This window comes from Halichoerus grypus, chromosome 12, assembly GCF_964656455.1.
Source record: "Halichoerus grypus chromosome 12, mHalGry1.hap1.1, whole genome shotgun sequence".
Taxonomy (NCBI): domain Eukaryota; kingdom Metazoa; phylum Chordata; class Mammalia; order Carnivora; family Phocidae; genus Halichoerus; species Halichoerus grypus.
The window spans coordinates 24,124,622-24,150,005 of NC_135723.1; the positions used below are offsets into that span (position 1 = coordinate 24,124,622).

The 25,384-nt window shown below is 36.8% G+C and overlaps 1 protein-coding gene across 10 annotated transcripts in view; it reads right to left on the reverse strand.

The window, feature by feature from the left end:
• The window catches only part of MAGI2 (membrane associated guanylate kinase, WW and PDZ domain containing 2), a 1,322,716-nt gene that overhangs the window by 942,893 nt on the left and 354,439 nt on the right, over nucleotides 1–25,384 (reverse strand). For all 10 annotated transcript variants that reach the window (XM_078060071.1, XM_078060067.1, XM_078060065.1 and 7 more), the window contains exon 2: nucleotides 3,935–4,051. In XM_078060071.1, coding sequence (XP_077916197.1) covers nucleotides 3,935–4,051 — 117 coding nt within the window. The remainder of the gene's footprint in view (nucleotides 1–3,934; nucleotides 4,052–25,384) is intronic.

Genomic DNA, 25,384 nt, shown 5'->3' on the forward strand with positions numbered 1-25,384 from the left:
ACTTGGGAGAGAAGTTTAATTTTAACTACCTTCCATTTCATTTTGAAACTTTTAAAATTGGTCATTGAAGTTCTTCATGGCATCTGGTATAATGGGAAAAAGCATCTAAAATTTATATCTGTTCTCATACTTGCCTTGAAAATTAATTTGTGTCTTTAATAAATATTAAGGATAGAAAAGACCAGAATTTCATCAGTAAATGAACATGGTTATTTTTTTCTCATTGTTAAGAAGCATAGCCAATTTAACCATGGTTGATTAGACTCAAGAGTTAACTATATGCAACCTTTATGCTCAGTAGAATATTAAAACCAAGTTACTCTGTTTTTACTTTTTAAACACTTGAAAATTAATCCAACATTTTTTCCGTATTAATTCCATTAAATTCTTTTACACACTTTTGAATCTATATTACCAAAGAACAACACATGCTGCCTTAACTTTGTATACTTAATATGTTACAATGAAACAATCTTGTCTAATCTCTAAAGATGCTGCTAACTTAGTGCTTCTGAAATTGTCTTTTGTGCACTATTAAGGTAACTGAAAATCCCATTTGATGGATGTTCTGAACTCTTTTGAGTCCTTTATCTGTATACATTTTTCCTAGTTAGTCTTTATCACATTCTAGGTTGTAACAGTTACGTCTCATCATTATTTACTCATATCTCCTGATGTTCTATTACATAAAAATCCTATATAACCTGAAATCTAATAGTAGAAAAATTCTATTTACAGTATTTATTTTTTAAAAATCAACTTTCACTTTAGGACACCAGGCTCCTCTTAAGACTTTTACCCCCCACTCCCAATAAATCATACAACTAGCAGTTAAAAGACACGTATTTAGGTCCAAACTGAGGTCTTTAATGGGTATAAATCAAGAGACTGGCTTATGTTTTAGTGAAAATATCAAGAGTTAATTCCTAAGGATCTTTTCTCCCTGATGTAATTTGAAAGAATGAAGAACTGATCTAATGGAAGCTTCTGTGTGCATATTCAGGAGCGTGTACACTCGTTCACCACATGCCCAACAATCCTATTTCTGTGACCAAGTCCTGCCTTCCATGATTAGAGACATGGCTTCAAAAAATATATTTTTGAAGAATTAGGCTCTGAGATAAGGTTCTGGGGAAACAAAATGAAAAGGCTAAATGTAGTCAACTGTTGTTTATGGGGCAAGGAACAGACTGATGGGATTTTATATTATCTGTAGTTAAGGCCCAGTAAAGACCTGGGCTGACCATCTCCCTCTCCCACTTAGCTTGGAAATTGACCAGCAGCTGCATCCAGACTCCTTTCAGAGAGGGGTATAGGAGCCAAGACGGCCACAATTGAATTTGGCTGAGTGTATAGGGGTGTGTGAGGGGACGGTGTTTCTGGAGCTCTCACCCCAAAACCCTCTCTTATTCACTAGACACCAAGGAAATGTAGCTCCAAGACTGCTCCTTTCCTCCCAGTCATAATTATTGGTGGTGGAGTAATGTGGTGATAGTTCGCAGAATCACTCACTTGGGTCTTGCCTTGTAAAACCAGCTAAGCCACCCTTACATAGTTACCAATTGACTACATTTTTTTTTTTTCATGCGGTTATCCAGGACCTATTCCTGGTGCCATTAATAGATTACACAAAAGGCATACATATTAATGTACGCATTTGTAAGAGCAGCGACATGCACTTGAGTAATATCTTTTCCTTTTATGGTGCTGGGTACATGAAAACCAATGAGAATTTTTCTGACCTAAGAAAATATGTAACAAACGTCACTGCATACTCGAGGTCAATAGATATGCTGGACACAAATGTAAATTTCTAAATAAAGCCAGGATTTTTCACACGCCTGACACATTTTTGTTGCATACTCTGAATATGTCTGCAAGTTTTATTAAAAGATATACTGAGTGAAGATGGTGGATTATCCAGGTCCAATTCATCAGCATAAAAGTGATTATAGATCATATAAATCAGACTCACTTCTATCTTAGCTGTTTCTTCACTTTTATGCAAAGTTAAGAGCATCCTTAGTGAGTAGTATTATTGGAATTGGCTATTAGGAGTGGTAGCTACAAATCCAAAGAATAATTGTTTGATTATAATATTCAGATTCATTGAATTTCTAATCATCTCCTTTATAGGAGCTATTCAAGGACTTCTAATTGAATTTATGACCTTGTACTGAAATCCTATCACAAAACTCTTTATGTTTACTCCTATAAGCCTAGTTATTTTACCCTTATATTTATTTTTCCTTCATGGTGTTTCTTTGGTACTCTAAAGAGAGATGACTTATTTAAGAAGTTAATTAACTAATGCAAAATTTACTCCTATTATCTTCATATTTAATTAAGACTTCTTATTTATGTCATCGCCTTAGCAAGGACTACAAGTATTCCTGAATGTCAGCCCCTTATCTATTTCCCTCAGCTTTTAAACATAATAAAGTGCCCAGATTCTTTATTCAGTATTTCAGATCTCCTTTCTTTTATGTCACAAAAGATAAATGCACATGGTTACACTGACAACATCACAGCTTTGAAAATGAGTCCACCCCTTACCTTATAAATAGTTCAGTCACTTACTTTAATCCATCTTCTTCTGGCCATCACTCTAATGTCAAACTTACAAGTTTAAGAATGCACTTTTCTCAACTTCTAGTTTTAAAGCAAGAGCCCAACAGTCTATTCACTTTCCTAACACAAAAGGACAGAGGTAGCGTGTGGACTGACAAGATGTGAATCAGTAAGCATTCTCATTCAAGAATATGTGATAATGGGGCTCTGGCATTTTTATCCTGATGAACATTCAGTGTTAATAATGGCACAAGTCTACCCCTCCTAAGATGTGCATAGGTGAAAAAGGTTGGTGGCTGACTTTCCATTTGACTTCTCTCTGTGTTTTCAACACTTCAGTATAATCATCCATGATCCATACCTTTTGCATAGTTCTGGTAGTTCAATATCCTCCCCCCTGCAATGTGTATATATATGTATATATATATACACATATATATACAAACATTTTTTTGCTTGTTTGTTTTATTTGTCCTAGCCAAGTTTTTCTTTCTTTAATATCAACTTTCCAGAGCCCATAACTTTGAGTTTATTAAAATTCAGAGCAGCACTAAAACAAGAGGAATACACACACACCCACAGAGTTTCTGGAGAGATTGTAAAGTCTCTGAGGGTCATGGAACGTGAAGGAAATGGATTTTGATATCTACTTAGGATCTAGGACCTGACTTGAAAAGTCCTTGAATTGTCCTAAAGTTAATAGAAGATTATTAAATAAAATGAAACAGGTAACAAAAAGTTGACGTGTGAATTTTATCGTTTGACCAAGTCCTCTCTTTTGAAGTACCACCTGCTCATAATCAGGGATTGTTGTTTTGTGGACTTCTATAGGTTTCATATAAGAAATTTGTACCCAACACTCAATATTATCACTTTCTAAGAGTTATAGAACATTTAGCTTTACTTTTCAATGCATAAGTTTCTTTTTACTTGTGAGGTTCCCCCGCTGCAAACCAGAGATGAGGTTGGGAGTTACTGTGTAGATTTTATTTACAAAATAGCTGTTTCAGCTAATAGATTTAATTTGCATTCTCCTGTCTCTCAGTGTGGAGTTCTACCCCAGTCGTGATTCATTCTAAATCATCAACATCCTGGACTAGAATTAATATTCCTCAATACTAATTTAGAAGTAAGACAGGTTTTGTAGTCTGAAAATAGCAAGTCTCTTCTGGCTAGAACATCATCATAAACCACACAACAGCAGCTATAAGCTTTTTCATTTAAAAATTCCATATCTTAAATCAATTTTGTCCCAAAAGTCCACCATAAAAAATCAATGCAATTTAACTTTTAAATAATGGCTGTATAGCTGAATATTTATTTATTAACATAGAAAGACAACAACATCGCCTGTTGTACTCACATGGCACCGTGCGGAGGTAGAGGTTGTCACGAATGATTTGCTGAAGTTCGTGGTCCACAGAACCCTTCTGAAATCGTAAGTTGAGGTAGTGACGAAGATCCTTATCAACAATTCCTCCTAGAATGATAAAGTTTCTTAATGAAGGATGTTGGAAAATATTTTAAGTATGTAATTTGATTCTGTCGTAAATATAGTCATGAACCCATTTAAAGATTTATTTACTCATTTGAGAGAGAGAGAGAAAGAGAGAAAACACAGCGGTGGGGGAAGAGCAGAGGGAGAGAAATTCTTAAGCAGACTTCATGCTGAGCACAGAACCTGAGGTCAGGGCTCAATCCCTCCACCTGCGATTACCTCCTGAGCCAAAAGCAAGAGTTGGGCGTTCAAACAACTGCACCACCCAGGAGCCCCTCATGAACCCATTTAAACATTTACCTCCATAATAATAAAAATATTTACCGAGATAATAATTGTCAGGTCTGTGCTCAGTGTTTTACAATGCATTCTTTAAATTATTTTTCATTTAGAATGAAGTCTGTATGTGTTACTCCTGAACTAATAGTGAAATGTCATAGTATATCTCATTGCATGGCTGAAAAAGACCTCCCTCCCCACCTCCATTGTCCTTTGGCAGGCATCATTTCACTTTCTGTCTCTATGAATTTGACTACTCTAGCTATATCATATAAGTGGAATCATATAATATTTGCCCTTTAGTGACTGGCTTATTTCACTTAGTATGTCTTCAAGGTTTGAGAAGATTTTTAAGTTATTCAAAGTCACTATGGATTTAGATAAGTAGGATGATATGAAAAGTTAAAAGAAAAAAAAACCCTACACAAATATTAATACTTTCTCCCTTTATATAATAAATCAAAGTAATTTTCTATGTGCAGATATTTTTAACTTGGGACAAGGTTTGGAAAAATTTAGATATTTTTTCTTTTATTATTATAGTTGTTTTATTATTATTATTATTGTTATTATTACAGAAATAATTTTAAGCCTATTTGCCATTATATTCTAATGAAAAATAAACTGGGCTATAGGTGAGAAAACTTACTATGTGGATCTACCAAAGACTAATTTCATATTTAAAGATAATCATTCTAAGTTATTATTTTATTTTATTTTTTATTTAAGTAGGCTCCGTGCCCAGCATGGAGCCCAATGTGGGGCTTGAACTCATGATCCTGAGATCAAAAAGTGAGCTGATATCAAGAGTTGGATGCTTAACCTACTGAGCCACCCAGGTGCCCCTAATGATGTTAAGTTATGAAGACTTATCTGAGATTTTTCTTATTCTTATACTTAAAAGAAATCGAAATACCTACAAAAATACAAATAAAAATTCCCGAAACAGTTATTTTTTCAAACATATTAAGTAACTGAGCCAAGACAAAAAATTAAAGATAGACTAGGAAATCTGTAATAATCACATAAATCATAGTCTCTTCAAGTCCTTTTGAATTCCCAAATTACAATTCATCAGTGTATTTGCACCACCATGACCATGTAAAATAGCATTCTGTGGGTGTGTGTATATGCAACACAAACACTCTTACACAAACAGTAAATATATTTGCAAGCTACATACTGCAACATTTTTGAAGTTTCTGAATCCACTGTTTCAGTTGCTTCCTAACCTGCTGGCAGAGCCTCAGTAAGATGCTATAAAAAATAATATATTTAACTGAATTGACTATCAAAATTCTTACTCTCCAAACACCGTTTCTTATATATTTGAGCAAATAATTGCGATCTATTTTTCTTCCACCCAATATAATATGATAGCAAAAAACAAATGACATCAAAGGAAAACATACTGCTTGCTGAGCACACAGAAATACTCCAACTAGAATGCTTGTACATATAATTTTCCAAATTCAAAACAATTTCCTTAGTCAAAGAAGCAGAACAGTCAGATATGAAAGTCACTTGAAACTACCATCACACTTATCAACAATTACCTATTACTTATACCTCCAAACGTCCTGCATTTCCACGTGTCTTGGACCTCCTGACATCCCTCTGAAGTATTTAACAATTAGAAATTCCGTTTTTCTCCCTTGGTCTTTTCCAGTCAACAGATCTTGTCTACCCTTGCTGCTAATTCATTACAGCCACAGAGGAAGCATCATGCCTGCCTGTTCTCAGCTGTCATTTCTTCAGAGTTCTAAGTGTACAGGTCCTTCAGCAACTGCACTCCAGCTTTCTTCTCTTTTTTTCTCTCTGTCTAATATGTGGGACATGCCAAGTGATGAGATGCTTTCTGGCAGCCCGAGAAAATGCTAACTATAGAACAACAGATGTAGTCTGTCCACTAAAGTAAGCTAGAATCACTCACCTAATGTAACATGGATAAGCTCACATTTTGTAGTCCAGGATGATTCTTGTCCCTGAAAATAAATTTTCAGTTGAAACCATTTTTTGGACTACAAATATACTACATTAGCCCTCTCAAAAGCTGGCCTATTTAAGAAAACAACAACAAAAGGCTGTCTATTCATTCAGTGACTATTTTTCTACCCATGGAATTATCTGCTGAAGTTTCTGAGAATTATTTAAAAATTTCTTCCACTAATTAAAATGAAAGACATAAATGATCACAATTATTTTGGAAGGACTTCTCTTGTCTCATATTTCACAAATACTTTATTATTCTTTATAATTTATCAAACATCTTTCAAGTACGGCAATTTTATTTATCCTTGTTAGGGTGACTTCTGCTACTTGCCTACCTAGCATATTCTTTTCCTCTATTCTTTTTTTATTAAGAACCCTGACTTCGTTTCAGGCCCAAACATTGTCTGCTCTAGGACATGGATCACAGTGAAACAGGCATAAGATGTAGTTCCTCATTTTCCTACCTGCCCTTTCAATCTTCCATTGAGACCTCACACAGAAGGAGGGTATTTCTTATTCACTGAATTAGACCAGATTATCTGAGATGGAGCAGTCACATTCTGACCACAAAGTGACATGCACAAGGGAAAAATCCAACAGCTTAAGAGATTGGAGAAGTTAGAAACAACCTGGGTGCCTGATGGCTTCGATGAGCAGCTAAAATAATATCAGCAACTATGTAACTTAATATTTCTTGTTATATGAGTAAAGTATATATTTATTTTCTAAAACTATTACGGTTTTCTGTTATCTGCAACTCTACATGATCCCAATCGATATATGTATACATATAGAACTGTATATATATATATATATATGTTTGTGTGTGTGTGTGTGTTTATAGAGTACACACACACAGACACACAGACACACACACTTAAAGGCACATTTTTCCTTAATTGGCAATTTAAATTAGCGAAGAATTAAGCAACAGGCAGTGGGCCATGGCTGAGCTGAAAAATAGCTCCTGGGTCTCAAGACTACTTGATTTCAGGTATTTAACATTTTAAAGAATTCCACATGGTGAAGTGTTCAATAAATGTTATCTATTATTTAAAAAACTGGATAATCTGCTACATTATTTTCCATAGTTATAATTTTTGGTTGTGTTGCTATTTTTTGTCTGCGGCATTTCTGTTTTGTCACTTGTTAGTGATACTCAGATTTGCTGGCTTATCAGATGCCCATACCAGTCACTCCATCAAGCAGAGCACCTGCCGCCACCAATGCCTGAGCCGCTGTATTCTGCCCTTCAAGAAACTCAGTGGCTCTTACTTACTATTATATTTTAAAAATTGTGAGTTACTTCATTTAACTGTGAATTTTTATCCATTTATTTTACAAAATAAAATAATTAAAAGATAGAATACCTTCTCAAATCACATATTAGCAATAAGAGATCTGGGAAAGATTTGAAGCCAAAGATTCTGCTTCTAAAGATCATGTACTTATAAAGTTACTTAACTCATTAATGAGAGCTCCACCATTATAACCTAACTACTTCTCAAAGCTCCCACTTCCTAATACCATCACATTGGAGGTTAGGATTTCAACATATTTTGGAGGAGACAAACAGTCCATAACAGTATGTGTAGAACCAAATAAGGTCTCCACTAGATTTCAATTCTATACTTCCATATAAAATGTTTACTAAGTGCATTTTAGAGTTTGGGGATTTTTTTTTTTTTTGTAATCAGATAATTACATTAATTTTATTAGGTATTTATAATTACAGACCACAAGTTATCCCTAGTCCATAAGAAATAAAGCCATGGATAATCTACTTAGGTTACTGTTTTTTATTTTCTGAATTGTCCAGGAAGGTAAGAACATCAACAGACAATCGATTTCATACATTGTCTTTGTCAAATAAGTAGTAAAATAACCAAGCAAATCAGTCTTTAAGAAACTGGAAGAAGAAAAAGTTCTATCCATATCCCTTAAGATATGCCCATGAGTAATTACAAATTCATTTTATCTCACTTTATTGGGTGGTGGGGAAGTCAAGGAATAGATAGTAGGAAATGATTATAAGGCTATGTTGCTATGTTCCTTTTTTAAAAATAGTTTCTGCTTGGCTTACCTCAAAAATGGAGAAATAAATCACAAGAAAGTTGATTGATTCTGTTAAGATCCACAGCCACAAAATAGGTGACAGACATATCTAATCCAGTCTACCGGAGCAGGCTCCATCCCCTTTTTAGGTGGAAAATTGTATCTTTGGTTTCTGATGATCTAGAGGCCCAACTCATTTTCAAGCAGCTAGAGTACTGCACCAAATCACTGGATGCATCTGATCTATACTGGCCATTCTATAAATTGTGAGCCAGTAAAACTGTTCTTCCCCCAATAATTCTCCTTTGCCTATTTTAAATAGTAGCACACATAGACCCATGGTAACTCACTGTAGATGAATTAATCTGGTTAATTGCTTTTCCATAGCTGGAAACATTTAGGCATATGAAAATTTGTATCCCTTCCATATTTTACTCATAATATTAGAGAGTACCGTTAATCCTTTTTATCACGCCTTAATATCTTTGTGTGTTTTCTCCAAACTTTTAGTAGTATCACATATTTTGTATAAGAAAGGCAATAATAAAAGAGTCAACAAAATATATTAAGCAGTTGCAGATCATTAGGAGATTCAAAACTAGAGAGAATAATTGCTGTTTCAGAGAAAATGACAGAGATAAATGTAAGTGGTTTATAATATTCTCCAGCTCTATTGAAAATGGCTTTTTATCATTTCCTTTCCCCTACTATTGCACAGACGGGATATTATTATTGAGTTTCATTTTTCATTATTAGCCTTGGTCTCAAAGTAAATGTTAGAGTTGTTCTTATAGTTATGATTATAAGTTCCCATAGAGAAGAAGAAACAAATACTTGGTACATGTCTGGCATTGTGCTAAGTGTTGTACAAGCATTACTCCAAATTTTCAAGAAATGTAAAGGACGGGCACATAGTTGAAAACAAACTCAAGTGTATCTAAATTTTCTATAATATTTCAAGATGGTTAACTCAGTGCAGGAATAGGGTATTTTCTATTAATTTCTTTGGCTCACCTAACTCTTAAACATTAAATGTTCTTTATAAAAAGCAGTATGTCACAACAAATTAAACATAACATAAGAAAAAAGGACATATGGCCAAAAAGTAATCTGACCCAAATTCAATCTATTTTTTTTAATCAGAGATTATACCACTATAAGTTTAAAGGGAAAAACAATGTATTAGGATAGTTATGAATGGATTTGAAATCTTTAATTAAAGATTTATAAATTGCAACACTCTATAAAGTTTTCATGTAAAATTACTAAGGTCAAAGAAAGAAACTATTGTCCAAAATATCTGCATAATTCGCCAGGAAACTTTTTTCACTTGGGGTCTTGGTTTATTGCCTTTTAAACTATTTGCCCAAGTTTAAGTGTAAATTTAAAAAAATGTAGTGATACAAATATCACAATTCTTTTTCTTGGAAAATCCAAGCATTTACCCACATTAATTTTTAAAAGCATAAAACAAATGGCTCGGGCGCCTGGGTGGCTCAGTTGGTTAAGCGACTGCCTTCGGCTCAGGTCATGATCCTGGAGTCCCTGGATCGAGTCCCGCATCGGGCTCCCTGCTCGGCAGGGAGCCTGCTTCTCCCTCTGACCCTCCCTCCTCTCATGTGCTCTGTCTCTCTCATTCTCTCTGTCTCAAATAAATAAATAAAATATTAAAAAAAAAAAAAAACAAATGGCTCATATTAGGTATGTCTGACACACACTTTTTTTTTTTTAATTTTTTTTAAGATTTTATTTATTTGCGAGAGAGAGAATGAGAGACAGAGAGCATGAGAGGGAGGAGGGTCAGAGGTAGAAGCAGACTCCCTGCTGAGCAGGGAGCCCAATGTGGGACTCGATCCCGGGAGTCCAGGATCATGACCTGAGCCGAAGGCAGTCGCTTAACCAACTGAGCCACCCAGGCGCCCACACACTCACTTATTAAAAGTGAACATGTGAATGATACTTAAACAATGGATGTCCAAGCTTATTTCATTTTATATTAGCAAGCTATTATCCTCAAGTCAACGGAAAAATTGTATTTTTAAAAAGATGATATTGTGAATAAAACTGATGAGTATTGTCAGGAATAGATCTGTAAACATAAGACATTGTCTCATGTTTTCAGAACTATGAAACAAGGTCAGTCCTTTCATTTAATTTTTTGCTAACCTGCTGCAACTTAAAACTCCCAGATGACCTGATGCAATAGATGGTCTACTCCAAATGTCTTCATGCTGGAAAGTATCATGACACAGACCACATTGCCCAAACTGATTTAAAAAAAAAAAACAAACCAAACTCACAGCTTTATTTATGAGCCCATTTTACAATGACATTACAAAGAAATTCCCTGACAAAACTGGTTCCAAAGAACAGACTAATATATCCTCTATAGGCTGTGTCACGATGGACCAGGACTAATGAAGTTATGAGAATTCTGGGCACATGATTTGAATTGCCACAGGCTGACTTCGAATAATGAGGAATGTGTTCCAAAAGTTTATTTGGAATGCAGAATGTGTTTTTTTTTTTTCCCATAGAAATAATGTAGCTTATTATAATTATGTCTTTAGCCCATCTATAAGTCTCTTAAATTAATTAGGCACCTGAAATACATTATTCATGGTATATTGGAAACACATAATTGTTACAATTGGCATGTATAACAATGCTTCCTGGGAGGTGGGGGCAGGGGGATGAGAGTTATAGTTCCAAGTTTGGCTGACAGGTTCTAAAAATTCAAAACACGTCTTTCAAGAAGAATTCGAATGGAACACTCAGCTCCAAGACCCTCGTGGGGATTCTTGCTCATATCCTTAAAGATTCCTCAGGGCAACGATGGGTTAGGAGTAGGTAGAGGGTGGTGCAGCCTATTGGAGGACAATTCCATATATCCTTGTATAAATGCTTATGGGACCATGAACATTCTGCTGATGTATTTCCTCATAGCCCTGCTCAGCCCAAACTCTTTTTCTTTGGAGTTGCTCAGCCCACAGTTTATTCTGAGGTCCTACGGGCATCAGTTTGTGTTGCCATCATCCATTTGATCTGATTTCACTATAAAATGGGCTGTAATCTCTTTCCATAGTTCCTATTTTAGAAACAAACACAAAATCAATTTGAAATTTCCTGGGCATTCTTAAAAATGATTTCAGCTCAGGTCATGATCTCAGGGTTGTGAGGTTGAGTCCCTTATCGGGCTCCACGCTGGGTGTGGAGCCTGCTTAAGGTTCTTTCCCTATTCCCTCCCCCTCACCTCTAAAAACAAAACCTTTATTACTCATAAAATTATGAAAAAAATCTGAAATGCCTTTCCCCACAAAAATTTGTAAGCCCCTAGCCATTTTATCTACCCATCCCCCTCTCCTGTGCAATACATAAGGATCGCATACATAGTATACATTATAAACATAGTATAGACCCTGTAGGAAAGACAAGGTCAGTGGGTAATAGTGGAAAATTGATGGTTACAAAGCCTGGAAACTATTTTCAGATTGCAGAAGAAACCTAAGCTCACCTAACTCAGGTAAATATGTCATTCGAGGAATAGGGTGTGTGTTTCTGTGCATGCATGGATAGATGCGTGTTAGGGAAAAAGTGGGTGGATAATAAGAAGTAAGAAAATAGCCATTGGGGGCTATGAGGGTGGAGGCAGAGTAAGGAAGGACATAGAGGGAAGATTTCGTTATCATTCTTGTGCCCCTAGGTTGTTCTACTTTCGCCACTGAAGGCCAAGGTCCTGATCTGACTCAAGAGAGAAATGGGAAGCAGGAGCTGGGTTTGAGAGACTGAACCCAAATGATATCCTAGATTGCAGTGGAAAGGGAAGTAGGAGGGAAAAAAACTCTCAAGCAGTGAAAGCTGGAAGAGAAAACCATGCCTGCTGCCAAGTGGCCAACATCGCTGTGCCCCCCCCCCCCAACTACCCGAAAGAGAAGTATATGAATCAAGCAAGAAGTATAGTCAAAGACCCTGGAAGTGAGTTATATTATAATGGACTTTTACTGAATTATAGAATTACTTCCTCCAACTAGAGTTCTAGGGGCTATTTATACACTTGCCAGGCATAGAGCTATAGATTGGTAAATTCAATTATCCATATCTGAAGGCTATCAATTAAAATTTCCTAAAAATTCATTTTTAGACATCTGGGGCTGTATTGCCTGTAGAATTATAGGAAAGACTGAGCCAGCAATAGGAAAGAAGAAAGAATGCACAATTAACCAAAGGCATTCTTGATTGCTTTCTATCCCAATTACATATAAAATTGTGCATGATTTTTGAGCTTACAAAAGGATATTTAGAGGTTGCCATCTTAAGTGAACCCAGCTCATGCCTTGAATTGTTTGCAACAAAAATCTACTGAAAATATTTCTTTAAACTTCCATTTTTACTGAACTTCTATTATTTATTCTTAACAATATTTTATGAAAATGTTATGTGACTGTTTACCTAAAAATATATTTTGAAATCAAGAAAAAAATGTAGAGGCTACAGACTTCATAGGAAATTAGTTTTTATTGCTTTAGGAAAGAAATGACAGCAGAGGAGAATAAAAAAACAAATCTGATAAGGGGGGAAACACACACATATATGCTACATGATTTCACATTTTGGGGTGTTATTAAAGAGGTGGGTGTATTAAAAGGAGCTGAAGGTAAGTACTTTCTGTGTCTAGGCCCAAGAAATAGAAAAGATTTTTATGCTGCCCACTATCATTTATCACAGAGCATCACCATTATATTATGAAAATCAGGGGACAGTAGGGATTAAATGTTGCTATTCTTCATTTGCAGCAAACTTCATTTTCTTGCCTAGTGCAATTTTTATTCTTTAAACCCTAGCACAATGCCTTATAATTGATTTGTACTCAATAAATATTAGTTGAATTACATTCCTGCTCAACTGATGACTTATGATTTTCCTAGTATTAGTAAATGTTTCAAATATATGAATGCAACAATACATAGCCAGTATGATTTATGGATGTTCAGATTTCTTTTTTGGACTGATACTATGAGCCATTTGCTAGGTCATAAAAGTGGCTTTTATTTGGTTAACCCTGTGGTGTAAATATCTCATTTGAATGAAAGTTTACTTTCTTTTGTCAAATAATCACCTCTATAATATAAGAGAAATAATTTTGTTCTTGAAATAAGTATAAAAAACAAATATATTTTGTAATATGTTTATTTTATGCTTTAGGAAGTATGTGACCAAGAATCTTTAATATTATCTGGGATAATATTAACATTGATCGCTCAGCCATGTACTTTTATTATATACTCCTTAAAATAATACCACAGCAAAGAAAGACAATGATTTTAAGTCTCCACTCTGCATAATAATTTTTACAAAAGAGAACAATGATTTCTAGTTTTTGATGAGTAACACTTTTTAAAAAGATTTATTTATTTGAGAGAGAGAGAGCACATGCAGGTGCATTGCAGGGGTTGGGGGGTGCAGAGGGAGAGAATTTCAAGCAGACTCCCCACTGAGCACGGAACCTGACCCAGTCTGGATCTCAGGACCCTGAGATCATGACCTGAGCTGAAATCAAGAGTAAGACACTTAACGAACTGAGACACCCAGGCACCCCTGATGAGTAACACTTTTAAAGGTAATATCTAATGGTTAACTCTTAAAAAATCTGGAGGAATGCCTAGAATTTTCATTACTTTGAAAATAAAGTGTCCATTGACCTGAGAATTATCTTTTTTAATAATATCAACATGGCAGTTACTAATTTTGCTAATAGTAAAAATATTTGAAACAATTCATTAAAGAAGGCTGATTTTAGAGATGATTTACTAAAGATGGGGGTTTATATTTGACAAAAAACACCATTTTAAATAAAGACCCTCTCCAATGTGCAGTCTTTATTGATTTTGTAGCTATCATTATACTTGACTCGAAATACTTATATTCTTTTGATTCTAGCTTCAAGTCAGGCAATTCTGTTTTGCAGTGAGAGGGGATATCATTTGAGAACTAATTTTTAATTCAAATTCTTTAATGTAAAATACAGAATGTGAGGTCTAAAGTAGTAAAATTAGACTATTTAAAGTTTCATTCACTCAATGTTAATTAACTACAATAATACTATTTTCCTTTCTGTGTGTAGAATATTATTTATTTCAAAGATTTTTAGTATTTATCACTGCATTTGTCCAACATAAGAACTGTAAATGGTAAACAGAGTAGTGTTTTAATTTATAAATGACTAAAGCAGGTCAGAGATTAACTGACTTGGCTAAACATACAACAGAGCTACAACATTTACTTAGGTCTCTTCATTCTGTGCTAAGAATACCTCTGCCATTCTAGAAATAAGCAACTAGAAGGGAGAAGAGTGTACAGACAAGGGAGCATATCCCCAAAAGAGATCTATCAGAATTACCTGGTTATTTTACATATGACACATATGTATCCCCATTTCTGAGGATGAGCCATTCCTGCTGAGAGAAGTGTGTCACATCCTCCATGGTCCTGAGCCCCAAGAAAGCTCTGAAGCTTTGCTTTAAGTTCAGACTCTAGTCTTACATGCAAAATGCTGAACTTAATTTTTTTTTAAAGATTTTATTTATTTATTTAAGAGAGAGAGAGAGTGCAAGAGAGAGAGCAGGAGTGGGGGTGGGGGGAAGGAGGGGCAGAAGGGAGGGAGAAGCAGGCTCCCCGCTGAATAGGGAGCCCAATACAGGGCTCAATCCCAGGACCCTGGGATGGTGACCTGAGCCAAAGGTAGATGCTTAAACCAACTGAGCCACCCAGGTGCCCCAAATTCTTTTTTTTTTTTTTTTAAGATTTATTTCTTTATTTGAGAGAGAGAGAGAGAGCATTTGCAGAGCACAAGCATGAGTGGGGGGAGGGGCAGAGGGAAAGAATCTGAAGCAGAGTCCCTGCTGAGCATGGAGCCCATGTGGGGCTTGATACCAGGACTCCGAGATCATGACCTGAGCCAAAATCAGGAGTCCGACGCCCAGCCGGCTAAGCCACCCAGGTGCCCCCTGAGCTTAATTCTTGAGAAAACAAAACATGAGTGGACAGGAGTTGGTGACTGAAATAGATGTGGATTTGGCCAAGGAAGACTCAAAGATTTCACCAAGATTTCCAGCTGAGTGATTAAGAAAATGGAAGCAGCATTGACAGAGATTAGATTGCAGGGACAAGTAGATATTTTGTTTTGTAAGGGCATGGCAACGTGGCAGACCATGTGGAATCAATTACATGTTGGATGAAAGAACAAAAAAGGAGGTAAAAGGAGACAGAATCTACTGATGTGAGTGGTATTACGGCATATCTTTCTCAAACAATTGATCTTATGATCGACTTAAAATCAGTCAATAGTGAGGATCTTAGAACAAAAATCCCAGAATTCTCCTTGAAGATAAAGTTCCCCCAAATCTCTTTTAGGATGATGCTTTTCAATTTATATGACTTGGATTATTTATATTACAACACTGCAGGATAATTTGTATGCAAATATGTTGTCACAGTCCATGATGAAATTGCAAAAGCCTGGAATACTGATATGGAACTTATCACTGATTACCTTCACAAGTGACTCTCAGAAATGGAATCTCAATAAATCACTACCATTCTTTCTAAACAACTATCACCTTATCAGCATGCTAAGAGTTAGAGATAGCAATCATGTTCTTTATAAGCATGATACAAATCACCAAGGAACTGCAACAAACCTATCCCTCATTCTTAAATGATCATGTTTAGAATTACTTTCCTTTCCCCTGTTTTACTTGGTTCATATCTCTGCTCAAATATTACTCCTCACCCTGTCTAAACTTGCTTATCTCCCACAACCCCACTGTCAACATTCACTGTTCTCCTTCTCTACTTGTTTGCATAGCAGTGACCACTACCTAAATTACGTTATATATTTCCCTGTTTGTTTACTGTTTAAGTTGTTAGGATGTAAGTTCCGTGAGAGAGCAGAATCTGACACCTAGTAGGTATACAATAGGTATTTGCTCATTGATAAACAAAACGGATGCAAATAAAAAGCACTTCTGGAGAGACTATAAACCAGGAATTGCACAACACAATAATAAGATCCCATTATGTCTCAAAAATGCCTAATTTTTCTACATTAAATGTTTAACAGGCTCCATGACTTATTTATATTAAGAGCTGGATTAATATCCATGACCATGAAGGGCAATTAGCAGATTTTATAAATTATGCTAACTCATTACATTTCAGTCAGAATGGATAATTGGTGGCATCTCGAGGTCAAGTTTTATGTCTTGATTAAAGGTGTCTTTATAAAAAAATATTTACTGCTTTGGCTTCCTTATGTAAAATGTATACTCAGTTTATTCCATTTATAATAAAAATGGTATACATCACATTTTTGTGACAAAAAGTTTGTTTGAAGTTAAAGTATATGATGATTGCATGAGTATCGTGTAAATGTTATATTAAAATTGATTTAGATCTATCATCACAAATTTTATCGTTAGCAATCAACGCACAGAAAAGAACCATCAAATATAAAATTAAAATAATCCTTACTATCTATGATGTATTCACCAAGGTATGAAACTGTATAGAATATTAACCTAATATGCAATCATATTGTCATATTACAAGAAAGTACCAGAAAATGATGGCACCAACTCTAATACATCATTTTAGCCCTCAGCTGAAATTTATTTTAGTAAAAATGAAATCTTTTGACCTAGTGAATCATCATGAAGAAAAGTGGATGCCAAATGCAATTATTTTTAGTATGTACCTTTTCATGCTTTAAAACAGTACTTGCTAAGCAAACATTCTCTATCATTCTCTTGATTTCAATCAACATAAGATTATAGGGCACATTACCCGTTCTCAAAGTGGAGCATCAACTTTAAATTTATTTCTCATCCATAAATCTAGTATCAAGTGTTAAATTTTTAAAATATATAAAACTCTTGAAGTAAAAACAGTCTATCTGTAGCTTTCAGAGGATCTATTAGTAAAATTAAGCCTGCAGTAAAGGACATTAGTCAAAGGAAAGAGTTTATAAAGAAAATGTTTAATACTCAAAGTAGTAAGCATATGGTCAAGAATGTAGGAATTTAATTTGTCATTTTTATTACCAGTAGCCAGCCAAAATATAATTTTTTTAATTTTCTAAAATCTGGAATCACTGTAACATTTCTATAGTTCCAAAGAACTTTTGGGTGGAAATAGGCTACAGCTGGGTGTAGTTATTTTGTTTACTGCAAGAAATGATTATGAGTAATGACTGTAAGAGAAGACAAAAATTCGTTAAGTACATGAAATTTCAAAAAAAAAAAAATGGTTTCATGAAAAATACTAGAAGCTAGGAGATATTTGAACCACAAGTCCAGGTTTAGAAGGTCTGGTTGAAGGATATTCTTAGATCTGTTCGATCTACAGAACTCTTCTTTTGCATCTGCTCCAGTCTTTGTTTCTGTATTGGTAAAACAATCTCAGACACAGAACTTTCATGTATTATCTACACTGGAAATGCACAGAAGGTGATGGACTAACGGCAAATGTGTTTCGAGATGTAACTTTACTTAATGCAAGGGAGGTATATAGTCTTATGTTTCCTAGAGATTTTAAACCATTTGATCACCTAAGTGAAGGAAGTCTTTCTTTAAACTCAACTCAAATAATCATTTTGGTTCTGACCTTTTGTTGTTTTTGTTGTCTTTAATAATGTATATTGAAATTTTTGTTAAAATAGAAAAAAATTGTTGTGTCTTAGGGACAGTTAGTGTTAAAGTACAGTAATCAAGGGGTGCCTGGATGGCTCAGTTGGTAAAGCATCTGCCTTTGGCTCGGGTCATGATCCTGAAGTCCAAGGATCGAGCCCGGTGTTGGTGGGCTCGAGCCCCATGTCGGGCTCCCTGCTCAATGGGGAATCTGCTTCTCCCTCTCCCTCTGCTCCTTCTCTCCCTCTCTCATTCACTCTCTCTCTCTCAAATAAATAAATAAAATCTTAAAAAAAGGGGAGGGCGGAGCAAGATGGCGGAGGAGTAGGAGACCTGGATTTCGTCTGGTCTCAGGAATTCAGCTGGATAGGGATCAAACCATTCTGAACACCTATGAACTCAACAGGAGATCGAAGAAAAGAATAGCAATAACTCTGAACAGAAAAGCGACCACTTTCTGGAAGGTAGGACGTGCGGAGAGGTGAATCTGAGGCAATATTCGGGAGGACAGACGGCGGGGCCTCCGACGGCCGCTTCTGGCAAGTGATAGAGCCGCAGAGCACAAAATTGGAACTTTTAGAAGTCTGCTCCACTGAGGGACGTTGCTCCAGTGGCTAAGCAGGGGGTGGAACCCTCGCTGGACAGTGTGGTCTCAGGACCCTCGGGATCACAGAAAGACCGGGGGTGCCTGAGCACAGCAGAGCTCCCAGGGATCGGAGTGGGGAAGCCGGCTGCAGAGATGGAACCGAGGAGCAGGCTCTCAGCTCGGGGTTGCCATAAACCATGATCCGCAGCACAGTCGGGCCACTGCTTTTCCAGCAGGGACCCAACAAGCGGCAGATCCGGGGAGACTCACCTTCCTCCCCCGGGAGGAGAGGCACGGGAGCGCACCGCAGGGATCTGCTGGGTTTGGAGACTCCACCCGGGGTCGGGTGCCAGAGATAGAAATGTGCGGTCACAGGCCCGGTGAGCGCGGAGTGCGGCCGGAGACTGGAGAGACGGGAGTGACTGACTGCTTTTCTCTGGGAGCACACTGAGGAGCGGGGCCCCGAGTTCTTGGCTCCTCCGGGGCGGAGATTGGGAGGCCGCCATTTTCACTCTCGGCCTCCAAAGCTGTACGGAAAGCTTGCAGGGAACAAAAGCTCCGGAGAGCAAACCTGAGCAGATTACTTATCCCGGACCGGGCAAGGGCGGGGCAATTCCGCCTCCGGCAAAGACATTTGGGAACCAGGGCAACAGGCCCCTCCCCCAGAAGATCAGCAAGAACAGCCAGCTAAGACCAAGTTTACCGATCAACGAGAACAGCAGAACTCCAGTGCTAGGGGAATACTGCACATAGAATCCATGGCTTTTTTACCATGATTCTGTAGTCTTTCAAAGTTAATTTTTTTTAAAAGTCTTTTTTTTTGTTTCTTTGAATTTTTCTTTCCCTTTTTCAACCAACATCTATCTTATCAATCCCTTTTTTAAAAAACATTCTTATTTTTCATTTTAGAGTCATATTCTATCCCTTCATAGTAGTTACCCATATTTTTGGCATATATATAAATAAGTTGTTCTCTCTTTAAAATTTTGAGATAGTTTCTTCTAACAGATCAAAATAAACCCTAAATCTCTAGTGTATGGTTTTTTTCTACTCCCCTGCCTGATCACATTCTATCCCTTTTTTTTTAAATCCTCTTCTTTCTTTTTTCAAACAACTTCTTATTAATTCCTTTTATAAAATTTTTTATAATTTTCATCTTTACACTCATATTCCATCCCTTCATCATATCAACCCTTATTTTTGTACATATATAAGTTTTTCTTTCTTTAAAATTTTGGGAGGCACTTTCTTCTAACAGACTAAAATACACCCAAAATCTAGTGTGTGGCACTGATCTATGTACCAGCCTGATCATATTTGATCATATTCTGTTTTTTTTTGTTTTGTTCTGTTTTTGTTTGTTTTTATCTTTATCTTTTTCTTTTTTTTGTTTTTCTTTTTTCTCTCTTTCCCTTTCTTTTCCCACTGCTTCAGGTCTTTCTAATTTGTTTAGAATATACTTTCTGGGGACGTTGTTACCCAGTTAGCATTTTGTTCTCTCATTAATCTATTCTCCTCTGGACAAAATGACAAGACGGAAAAAATCACCTCAACAAAAAGAACAAGAGGTAGTACCGACTGCCAGGGACCTACTCAATACAGACATTAGTACGATGTCGGATCTAGAGTTCAGAATCATCACTTTTAAAGATACTAGCTGGGCTTGAAAAAAGCATGGAAGTTATTAGAGAAACCCTTTCTGAAGAAGTAAAAGAACTAAAATCTAACCAAGTAGAAATCAAAAAGGCTATTAATGAGGTGCAATCAAATATGGGGGCGCTAACTGCTAGGATAAATGAGGCAGAAGAAAGAATCAGTGAGATAGAAGACCAAATGATGGAAACTAAGAAGCTGAGAAAAAGAGAGATAAACAACTACTGGATCACGAGGGCAGAATTCGAGAGATAAGCGATACCATAAGACGAAACAACATTAGAATAATTGGGATCCAGAAGAAGAAGAAAGAGAGAGAGGGGCAGAAGGTATATTGGAGCAAATTATAGCAGAGAACTTCCCTAATTTGGGGAAGGAAACAGGCATCAAAATCCAGGAAGCACAGAGAACCCCTCCCAAAATCAATAAAAATAGGTCAACACCCCGACATCCAATAGTAAAACTTCCGAGTCTCAGAGACAAAGAGAAAATCCTGAAAGCAGCTCGGAAGAAGAGATATGTAACCTACAATGGTAGAAACATTAGATTGGCAACAGACCTATCCACAGAGACCTGGCAGGCAGAAAGGACTGGCAGGATATATTCAGAGCACTAAATGAGAAAAATATGCAGCCAAGAATACTATATCCAGCTAGGCTGTCATTGAAAATAGAAGGAGAGATAAAAAGCTTCCAGGACAAACAAAAACTAGAAGGAATTTGCAAACATGAAACCAGCCCTACAAGAAATATTGAAAGGGGTCCTCTAAGCAAAGAGAGAGCCTAAAAGTAAGATAGACCAGAAAGGAACACAGACAATACACAGTAACAGTCACCTTACAGGCAATACAATGGCACTAAATTCCTATCTTTCAATAGTTACCCTGAATGTAAATGGGCTAAATGCCCCAATCAAAAGACACAACCTATCAGATTGGATTAAAAAACAAGACCCATCGATATGCTGTCTGCAAGAGACTCATTTTAGACCCAAAGACACCCCCAGATTGAAAGTGAGGGGGTGGAAAACCATTTACCATGCTAATGGACACCAAAAGAAAGCTGGGGTGGCAATCCTTATATCAGACAAGTTAGATTTTAAACCAAAGACTGTAATAAGAGATGAAGAAGGACACTGTATCCTACTTAAAGGGTCTATCCAACAAGAAGATCTAACAATTGTAAATATCTATGCCCCTAACATGGGAGCAGCCAATTATATAAGGTAATTAATATCAAAAGCAAAGAAACACATCGACAACAATACAATAATAGTGGGGGACTTTAACACCCCCCTCACTGAAATGGACAGATCATCTAAGCAAAAGATCAACAAGGAAATAAAGACTATAAATGACACACTGCACCAAATGGACTTCACAGACATATACAGAACATTCAATCCCAAAGCAACGGAATATACATTCTTCTCTAGTGCCCATGGAACATTCTCCAGAATTGATCACATCCTAGGTCATAAATCAGGTCTGAACCGGTACCAAAAGATAGGGATCATTCCCTGCCTATTTTCAGACCACAATGCTTTGAAACTAGAACTCAATCACAAGAGGAAAGTCAGAAAGAACTCAAATACATGGAGGCTAAAGAGCATCCTACTAAAGAATGAATGGGTCAACCAGGAAATTAAAGAAGAATTTAAAAAATTCGTGGAAACCAATGAAAATGAAAACACAACTGTTCAAAATCTTTGGGATGCAGCAAAGGCAGTCCTAAGAGGAAAGTATATAGCAATACAAGCCTTTCTCAAGAAACAAGAAAGGTCTCAAGTACACAACCTAACCCTACACCTAAAGGAGCTGGAGAAAGAACAGCAAATAAAGCCTAAACCCAGCAGGAGAAGAGAAATAATAAAGATCAGAGCAGAAATCAGTGAAATAGAAACTAAAAGAACAGTAGAACAGATCAACAAAACTAGGAGCTGGTTCTTTGAAAGAATTAACAAGATTGATAAACCCCTGGCCAGACTTATCAAAAAGTAAAGAGAAATGACTCAAATCAACAAAATCATGAATGAAAGAGGAGAGATCACAACCAACACCAAAGAAATACAAACAACTATAAGAACATATTATGAGCAACACTATGCCAGCAAATTAGATAACCTGGAAGAAATGGATGCATTCCTAGAGATGTATCAACTACCAAAATTGAACCAGGAAGAAATAGAAAACCTGAACAGACCTATACCACTAAGGAAATGGAAGCAGTCATCAAAAATCTCCCAACAAACAAAAGCCCAGGGCCAGCTGGCTTCCCAGGGGAATTCTACCAAACATTTAAAGAAGAATTAATACCTATTCTTCTGAAACTGTTCCAAAAAATAGAAATGGAAGGAAAACTTCCAAACTCGTTTTATGAGGTCACCATTACCTTGATCCCCAAATCAGACAAAGACCCCATCAAAAAGGAGAATTACAGACCAATATCCTTGATGAACATGGATGCAAAAATTCTCACCAAAATACTAGCCAATAGGATCCAACAGTACATTAAAAGGATTATTCACCACAACCAAGTGGGATTTATCCCTGGGCTGCAAGGTTGGTTCAACATCTGCAAATCAATCAACGTGATACAATACATTAACAAAAGAAAGATCAAGAATCATATGATCCTCTCAATAGATGCAGAAAAAGCATTTGACAAAGTACAGCATCCTTTCTTGATCAAAACTCTTCAGAGTATAGGCATAGAGGGTACATACCTCAATATCATAAAAGCCATCTATGAAAAACCTACAGCGAATATCATTCTCAATGGGGAAAAACTGAGAGCTTTCCCCCTAAGGTCAGGAACACGGCAGGGATGTCCACTATCACCACTGCTATTCAACATAGTATTAGAAGTCCTAGCCACAGCAATCAGACAATAAAAAGAAATAAAAGGCATCCAAATCGGCAAAGAAGAAGTCAAACTCTCACTCTTTGCAGATATGATACTTTATGTGGAAAACCCAAAAGACTCCACCCCAAAACTACTAGAACTCATACAGGAATTCAGTAAAGTGGCAGGATATAAAATCAATGCACAGAAGTCAGTGGCATTCCTATACACCAACAACAAGGCAGAAGAAAGAGAAATTAAGGAGTCGATCCCATTTATAATTGCACCCAAAACCATAAGATACCTAGGAATAAATCTAACCAAAGAGGCAAAGGATCTGCACTCAGAAAACTATAAAATACTCATGAAAGAAATTGAGGAGACACAAAGAAATGGAAAAACGTTCCATGCTCATGGATTGGAAGAACAAATATTGTGAAGATGTCAATGCTACCTAGAGCAATCTACACATTCAATGCAATCCCCATCAAAATACCATCTACTTTTTTCAAAGAAATGGAACAAATAATCCTAAAATTTGTATGGAACCAGAAAAGGCCCCGAATAGCCAGAGGAATGTTGAAAAAGAAAAGCAAAGCTGGCGGCATCACAATTCCGGACTTCCAGCTCTATTACAAAGCTGTCATCATCAAGACAGTATGGTACTGGCACAAAAACAGGCACATAGATCAATGGAACAGAATAGAGAGCCCAGAAATGGACCCTTAACTCTATGGTCAACTAATCTTTGACAAAGCAGGAAAGAATGTTCAATGGAAAAAAGACAGTCTCTTCAACAAATGGTGTTGGGAAAATTGGAATGCCACATGCAGAAGAATGAAACTGGACCATTTCCTTACACCACACACAAAAATAGACCCAAAATGGTTGAAAGACCTAAATGTGAGACAGGAGTCCATCAAAATCCTAAAGGAGAACACAGGCAGCAACCTCTTCGACCTCAGCCGCAGCAACTTCTTCCTAGAAACATCGCCAAAGGCAAGGGAAGCAAGGGCAAAAATGAACTATTGGGACTTCATCAAGATAAAAAGCTTTTGCAAAGCAAAGGAAACAGTCAACGAAACCAAGAGACAACCGACAGAATGGGAGAAGATATTTGCAAATGACATATCAGATAAAGGGCTAGTATCCAAAATCTATAAAGAACTTATCAAACTCAACACCCAAAGAACAAAGAATCCAATCAAGAAATGGGCAGAAGACATGAACAGACACTTTTCCAAAGAAGACATCCAAATGGCCAACAGACACATGAAAAAGTGGTCAACATCGCTCGGCATCAGGGAAATCCAAATCAAAATCTCAATGAGATACCACCTCACACCAGTCAGAATGGCTAAAATTAACAAGTCAGGAAATGACAGATGTTGGCGGGGATGCGGAGAAAGGGGGAACCCTCCTACACTGTTGGTGGGAATGCAAGCTGGTACAGCCACTCTGGAAAACAGTATGGAGGTTCCTCAAAAAGTTGAAAATAGAGCTACCCTACCACCCAGCAATTGTACTACTGGGTATTTACTCCAAAGATACAAATGTAGGGATCTGAAGGGGTACATGCACCCCGATGTTTATAGCAGCAATGTCCACAATAGCCGAACTGTGGAAAGAGCCAAGATGTCCATCAACAGATGAATGGATAAAGAAGAGGTGGTATATATATATACAATGGAATATTATACAGCCATCAAAAGGAATGAGATCTTGCCATTTGCAACAACGTGGATGGAACTGGAGGGTATTATGCTGAGCGAAATAAGTCAAACAGAGAAAGACATGTATCATATGATCTCACTGATATGAGGAATTCTTAATCTCAGGAAACAAACTGAGGGTTGCTGGAGTGGGGGTGGGGTGGGAGGAATGGGATAACTGGGTGATAGACACTGGGGAGGGTATGTGCTCTGGTAAGTGCTGTGAATTGTGCAAGACTGTTGAATCTCAGATCTGTACCTCTGAAACAAATAATGCAATACATGTTAAGAAAAAAAAAAAAAAGAAGAAGAAGATAGCAGGAGGGGAAGAACGAAGGGGGGGAAATCGGAGGGGGAGACGAACCATGAGAGACGATGGACTCTGAAAAACAAACTGAGGGTTCTAGAGGGGAGGGGGGTGGGAGGATGGGTTAGCCTGGTGAAGGGTATTAAAGAGGGCACGTTCTGCATGGAGCACTGGGTGTTATGCACAAACAATGAATCATGGAACA